At 40.2% G+C, this 7,521-nt stretch overlaps 1 protein-coding gene across 1 annotated transcript; it reads right to left on the reverse strand.

Moving 5' to 3' along the window:
• Nucleotides 1-1,762: 1,762 nt before the first annotated feature.
• Nucleotides 1,763-7,320, reverse strand: LOC118478685 (the record flags this gene model as incomplete). Its single annotated transcript, XM_035972763.1, is given in 3 exon segments — nucleotides 1,763-2,016; nucleotides 4,021-4,185; nucleotides 7,217-7,320. Coding segments are annotated over 3 exon segments (513 nt in total).
• Between the last annotated feature and the right edge of the window lie 201 nt (nucleotides 7,321-7,521).

The raw sequence follows: 7,521 nt of genomic DNA on the forward strand, positions 1-7,521 counted from the left end.
AGCAATCGGCATGCTCCGCGTGTTTTTGCTATTGCCAGGACAGCCAACGTTAGTTTTCTTTTACTGTTAAATTTTAATGTTTTGGCAAGAGTCGAACCCTGTTGAAGGCGCCGATTGCTCGATTTCTCTGATTTTGAGTTAAACCTACCATTTGTCTTGGGTGACAATTTAATATTATTGTAGTTTTTGATGAACGAAGCCCTAAACTTCATTAAAACACAAATATAAGTAATAGAAAATATACATCTCATGGTCGGGGAAAAGAGCCAATTTTCGTTTGTTTTTTTACGTTAGTACTGTGAGCATTGACAAATCAGACTGTTATTTTAAATGACATGGCTTACATTTTAGACTACTTAGCATTACTAATGTGAAAAGAAAGGTGTAAGAACTAAAAAATCTAGATTATTTACGCAATCAAAAAGTGGAACCTTTCTTTTAATCGCCAGTATACACATGATTATGTTTTTCCGTGTTGTGAGCATACAACATGAGTTTCATGTTTCATGAAGTATCTTTATTTATCTGCTGGGATGCTTTAACTCACTCTGTCTTAAGTTTTTTATTTTTTTATTAGGGCCATATGAGCGCCAAGGGGTGGGTGTCAACAGAGAAGTCTTTACAAGGAATCAGACTTAGACTGCTCACCTCTCTAGCTTCAACAGAAAAAGGTCTGCTTCGACTATCAAGGCACCCCAAAATAGCAGGTCACAAGAGAGTGACAAACATACAAAAGAAGTAGAGGATAATGACAATAGTAAGGATCAGGAAAGAAAATGCAGCAGTTCCCTGTTGTAGATCAGGCACAGTTATGATCGTGACATGAGTCAGCCCATTTACAATTCTACTATGCTTGAACGAGAAATGTCCCCCCTTTGGGAATGGCCTAAAGACACTTCAGTCAGTGGCACTGCCCCGGGGGTGTCTTAACTTTGATCAGCGTGCCTTTTGAATAATCAAAACCATGTCCGTGGTGGTGAAAAGCATTTACAATAAAGCCTAACCCTGCCACTTGCACTGCACACCAACCAACCAATGTACTACATCAACGTCATCAACAGCGGCAACTTTAAAATGGGTTTTCAACCATGACATTATCTAACAATCTTATGTCCTATATAAAACTGACATTTGACACCCATAAAAATAGGACTTGGGACCGAAACAAACAAACAAACAAACAAAAAGAAACAATCAATATTTTAAAAGTTTCTTCAGAAATCCTGGATCATACACGTAGGTTCATCAGCCCTGAACCAAGTTTGTGATCGGCACTTACGCCTACACCTCCCACCACCCTGTTCCCAACTGACATACAGGTGGCACCACAGAGTTAATTCCTTTTAAAACTAGAGCTGGTTCGAGGTCACGTGACACGGAAACTTTTGAGTTGGTCGGCGGCCATTTTCGTTTTGGCAAAGAAGTTTGTTTACATGTGAGTGGGCGTGTCTCTGCTCTGGAAAGTGTTTTATTAGATTATAACGTTGTATTTTAATCCAAAGAGATTCTTTTAAAAGTGCAAGCATTTGAAACCTCTAGATCTAGCCCCTTTCTGGATTAACGTCTTACAGCCTTTAAGACTTTCTCAGGGTAAATTCTTACCAACAAACGTCCGATTAGCCAGGAAGTGGAAGACTGAAGAAAACGAGACCAGAAAGGATGGAGCAACACTGATGTGTCTATCAGTGCACTAAGAAAGCCTCAAAGGGAACCCCTCTTTCTTTTCACTGGTAAGAATAAGATTGATACGAATTTAGACAGATTAAATCCAGATCAATGTTTTGAAGAAAATGCCTAGAAGTGTAAATCTATGGGTGGCACACACCGTCTTGAGACAGGAGCCCGCCGATGACCTGATGTCCGTGACCTCAAACACAGGATAGGGCGTGTTCTCTGCCCGATACCCCGCCCCGTCCGGCAGATGGATGGAGTCGTGTGTACCTATAGGCTCCACCCCGCTAGCGTGTTGCAGGTTTTCTGTCGTCATCAGCAGGTGGGACAACTCAGAGTCGGGACCTGAGGGGTGGATTGTATTTATTTATTTATTTATTTATTTATTTATTTATTTATTTATTCATTTATTTATTTATTTATTTTCCTTCCTTCCTTCCTTCCTTCCTTCCTTCCTTCCTTCCTTCCTTCCTTCCTTCCTTCCTTCCTTCCTTCCTTCCTTCCTTTCTTCCTTCCTTCTTTGCTTTCTTCCTTCCTTCCTTCCTTGCTTTCTTCCTTCCTTCCTTTCTCCCTTCCTTCCTGCTTTCATTATTATTATTATTATTATCATTATTATTATTATTATTATTATTATTATTATTATTATTATTATCATTATTTAGATCTTATTTTATCATTCTTTTAAAACTAGCAGTATAATTATACGTAGATTTTTCGTTATTGTTGTTGCTGGTTTTTTGGGGGGAGGTGCAGGTGTGTGTGTGAATGGAATGCAACTGGAGAAAATGGACTTATACGTATGTCTACACTGGAGCTTGACAAAATATGAATGTTGATAACCATTCTTAGATCACGTCAAGAGTTTGTGTATGTGTGTGTGTGTGTGTGTGTGTGTGTGTGTGTGTGTGTGTGTGTGTGTGTGTGTATGTGTGTGTGAGTGTGTGTGTGAGTGTGTGCGTCTGTGTGTGTGCGTCTGTGTGTGTGCGTGTGTATGTGTGTATATGCATGTGCGTGCATGTGTGTGAGCATGCAAGTGTGTGTGAGCATGCAAGTGTGTGTGTGTGTGTGTGTGTGTGTGTGTGTGTGTGTGTGTGTGTGTGTGTGTGTATGTGTATGTCTGTGTGTGAGAGAGAGACATCGTGGAGAAATCAGGCCCTCGTCAAAAAAAATGTAATCAAAGAAAATGACATTTTTCCACCATTGAGCAATTTTTATCAGATTTTTTTTTACTAAACGCCTTTTAAATTTACTTTTAAAAACATGTTTTTGTGGGCTTTATTTTAAAACTTTGATCAAAGGCACAAAAATGTAAATTTTGAGTTTCAATTAATTAGGACAGTCAAGCTCATAAAGTCACCACACTTTGGTGATCATATTTTTCTTGCTAATTTTACCCCTGACAACAGGCGACTCATTTAATCACAGTTATCTTGACTTCTGTTCAAGGGCTAAAATTGTTTTTTTCATTGAAAGCAAAATAAATGAATACGCTTTTTAGATGATATCAGTAACTCCACATGAGCACATGAATCCAAATTACCATGCCCCCCCCCCCACACACACAGATAGAGATATATACATACATACAGACTTCAACAAAAGTTAAGGACCACCTTGACAGACAGTCCTGAATTTTTTTTTTTTATCCAAAAAAAAAGACAGCAAGGAATGTTTCTAAATTTTTAGTCTGAAAGTGTTAATGGGTTACCAATGCTCACTGCAAAGCCCCCGAAAGGACCAAAACCACCACCTGCAGCACGGAAATCCCCTCGGGGAATTTTGGCTAAATTTGCTGTTTTTTATCGACTTGTGTGCGATAGCACGGACATTCCTCAGTTTAAATTTCTGGTGCATGTTATTGAAGGACGTACGGTCTCGAACTGAGCTCAATTTGGTGGCAATATAAGCCACCGTTTGCGTAAAATCCAGTTTCACATCAACATGTCACTAAGACGAAAGCAGAGAGACTTTGATCATGCCAGAGCTATGGCATAGCGCGCAGGATGGAGTTGGAGCCCGAGAAGTTGCCAGGAGGCTTGCAGTGTCACACCCTGTCACTGTCCGCCTGAGGCCAGTGGATCAGTCCAAGAACGCCAACGTGCAGGTCGACCAAAGAAGACCACTCAGTGTGTTTGCAAGTGGTCCTTTACTTTTGTTGAAGTTTGTATATATATATAATGTATATATAATATTATATAATATACATGTGTATATATTTATAAATGGCATAATATATATTATAATATATGCACACAAACACAAACACACAAACACACAAACACACGCACACACAAATCAAGTCACTGTGAACGTCGAACCCATAAGCTGTCGAATTATTCTACATCTTACCTGTATGTTCCACTTGGTTTTTCATGCAGTAAGCAACGCCGAAGCGAAGTTTCGTTTCCGGGGTGAGCAAGGACTTGTAGTGAACAATGACGTCACGAGCCATCGTGATGCACGACTTGTTGTCGAAAACAAAGATGAGGTCGAGGGGCTGGTTACAAGACTTGTCTGGAAAATGGTAAACTAATAATAATAATAATAATAATAATAATAATAATAATAATAATAATAATAATACATTGAAAAATAACAATAATATTAATTATAAAAATAACAATAATAATAAATAAATAATAAATAAATAAATTGCATTTATATAGCGCATTTCCACAAAGAAGTGCTCAAAGCGCTGTACAATAATATAAAGAACATATGAAGCGCACAGCCCCTCTAGTAATCCTCTCTCTCTCTCTCTCTCTCTCTCTCTCTCTCTCTCTCTCTCTCTCTCTCTCTCTCTCTCTCTCTCTCTCTCTCTCTCTCTCTCTCTCCCTCCCTCCCTCTCTCCAGTACATTCTTGAGTAAAGACAATCCCACAAAGCTTACCCAGACACATTCGCACACATTGATGAATTCACACAGTCATAAATTCTTACAGAACAGAACAGCATGAATAAACGATACTGAGAGAACATAATAGATACTGAGAGAATATATAATATTTGTATTGGGAATGTCGGAAATTACAGATTGAAGCTGGACTGAAACAAATGCGTTTTAAGTGCCGATTTAAATTTTGATAAAGTGGTGGACTCCCGTAGATGAGCTGGTAAAGCGTTCCACAAGGAGGGGGCGTGGTGTGAAAAAGCTCTCCCTCCGAGTCTCCGACTTTTACTTTGGACAGGTCTTAAAAATCTTTTCGTTGCCGATCTTAAAGGCCGCGGTGGTATGTATTCGATGACCATGTCACAAAGATATGATGGTGCACTGTTGTTGACGCACTTAAAACAAAGAACAATTATTTTGTACTGAATTCGTGCTTTCACCGGGAGCCAATGTAGTTGAACTAGCATTGGTGTTATATGCTCTTTGAGAGATTTCTTTAAAATTATGCGAGCAGCTTGGTTCTGGAGTCGCTGTAATCTATTTAACATTTCAGTGGGAAGGTTTCCAAACAAAGAATTGCAGTAGTCTAGACGTGAAAGGACAAAAGTAGAGATGAGGGTTTTGATGGAATCAACACTAAGATATGTTGATATTTGTCCTATTCTGCGTAGTTCTAGATTAATTACCTTACATAGATGGTTTATATGATGGTGCATGGTGATAATAATAATAAAGAAGTGATTTTATCTTGCAACATGAACGCGGAACCCGTGAGGTCATAAAAGAATAGAAAATCCTGAAAGTAAACTAGAGAGCAGGAAAGGAGGTGAAAGGAGACCATTTTAGAGAAAAAAATGTTTCGGTCGCTACCCGGATTCGACTTATGATGAATATAAGAAAGCGACAGGCAAATGTCTTTGGACACACAATGCGGAAAGAAGCATTGGAGAATATTGTATCAACAGGCAAGTTTGATGGAAAGAGAGGAAGAGGCAGACAGAGGGAAAAGATACTGGACAAGATGACAACATGGCTAGGAGCAGCAAGAACAACAGACACGATTGCTGCAACGCAAGACAGAGTGAAGTGGAGGTCCATGATCCTCCACGCCAGTCGGCAAGGCACCGGATGATGATGATGACCCGGATTCGAACCCGGGACCTTTGAATGAGAGGCCAACCCTTAACCTCTAGGCCACGAGAGCCCCCTCTGATGACTCTGAATCTGTGGTGACTGACGTAAAACACATAACTATGAACAAAGCCATCTGAGAGAAAGTCAAGTCTTCAGACTGCTCTCATTCAAGAATGGAAGCTGAAAAGGGTGGCGAACAGTGACTGCTGAAAACCACTCTATAGAATCTGATAGAGATTTGTAAACAGAATAATTTATTATAGAGAATTACACACAGAAAGAAAAACAGACGCAGGCAGAGAGTGGGGGGATAGATAGATAGATAGATAGATAGATAGATAGATAGATAGATAGATAGATAGATAGATAGATAGATAGATAGATAGATAGAGAGAGGGAGAGAGAGAGAGAGAGAGAGAGAGACAGAGAGACAGAGGAGGAGAGACGGGGAGAGAGAGAGAGAGAGAGAGAGAGAGAGAGAGAGAGAGAGAGAGAGAGAGAGAGAGAGAGAGACAGACAGACAGACAGACAGACAGACAGACAGACAGAGAGAGACAGAGACAGAGAGACAGAGAGAGACACAGACAGGGACAGAGAATGAGAAACAGACAGACAGACAAACAGACAGACAGACAGCATGGACGCTTTACTGCATTATTGTAAAACTCGATCGCTCAGAGGGTCGTTTACCCAAACTGCACTTATCGCCGCGGGTCGAACTGGATAAATACTCTTTGACAGTGGAAAACTCAACCTTTTTTAAAGAATGTTATGAATAAAACTTGACAAAATGTTACAATAATACGTAAATCAAGGCAAATCGATTTTCGCTCATATGTCAGTTTGTCTGAGCTGGATGTTTGGCAGATAGATGTTTGGCATCTTTTCTTGGCAGCAAGTTCGTTTATGTTTTAAGTTAAGTTCGGTATAACTGAAATTCTCAGGATGGACTACCCAAAGTTCTCATTTCAACCAGATAGAATTTGATCGCAAGACCGGGTGTTGCCTGTAGACCTTAAGTTTGGCTCCTGTGACAGAGCGCAACATATTACACAGGAGACCAGAGTTCGATTCCCGAGTGGGAAGAACAATAATTTTATCGAGTATATCGGTCTTTCTGCCGGGATGTTGTATCCCTCTCAGACCGGGTTGACCTTGACAGGCAGGGTCGGAAGCCCGCCTCCTAAATGATATAACTTGTATCGACGGGGGCGTCAAAAACTCCTACATAAAAGCAAAATAACAACAAGAGCTTGGAATTGGATGAGGCGCCTGCAGAAGTTCAAGACTTATTGGGAGGAGCAGAAGACTATGGAATCAAACATTGCTTGGAACCGTCAGCATCTACACACTTCGAGATGTGCTTCTTCAGGGGACGGAGCGCTTATGGGGATGCCCCTTGTGCAGTGATTTCGGTCCTTCACACAAGTAACAAGTAACAAGTAACAACAAGAAAAACAAAAACGAACAAACAGAATCTAAATATCATTTAACGGGCAATGATAACAAAGTCACAACTCACAAGGAGCGTAGTGTGAACAGGCAGCGAGGGTTACCAGGAACGCCACGAGGGTTCCTACTGGGCGTCTTAGGCTGGTCCTGGGTGCCGTCAACATCGTAAATACCCTTGACAAACACGGTGAAAACAAAGAGTCATAATACATGTCAAGGCGGAAAAGGTTGAGGTTCTTTTCAAAGATGGCAAAATGTATTCATTCATCGTTAATTTAAAGCCGAAATGTGAATGACTCACCATTTTTCCTCCGCAATATCCGCTTTTTGGGGTCTTTTTTCCCTTTCTTGCTTTCTTTTTCTTTTTTCTTTTTT

This window comes from Aplysia californica, unplaced genomic scaffold, assembly GCF_000002075.1.
Source record: "Aplysia californica isolate F4 #8 unplaced genomic scaffold, AplCal3.0 scaffold00832, whole genome shotgun sequence".
Taxonomy (NCBI): Eukaryota; Metazoa; Mollusca; class Gastropoda; order Aplysiida; family Aplysiidae; genus Aplysia; species Aplysia californica.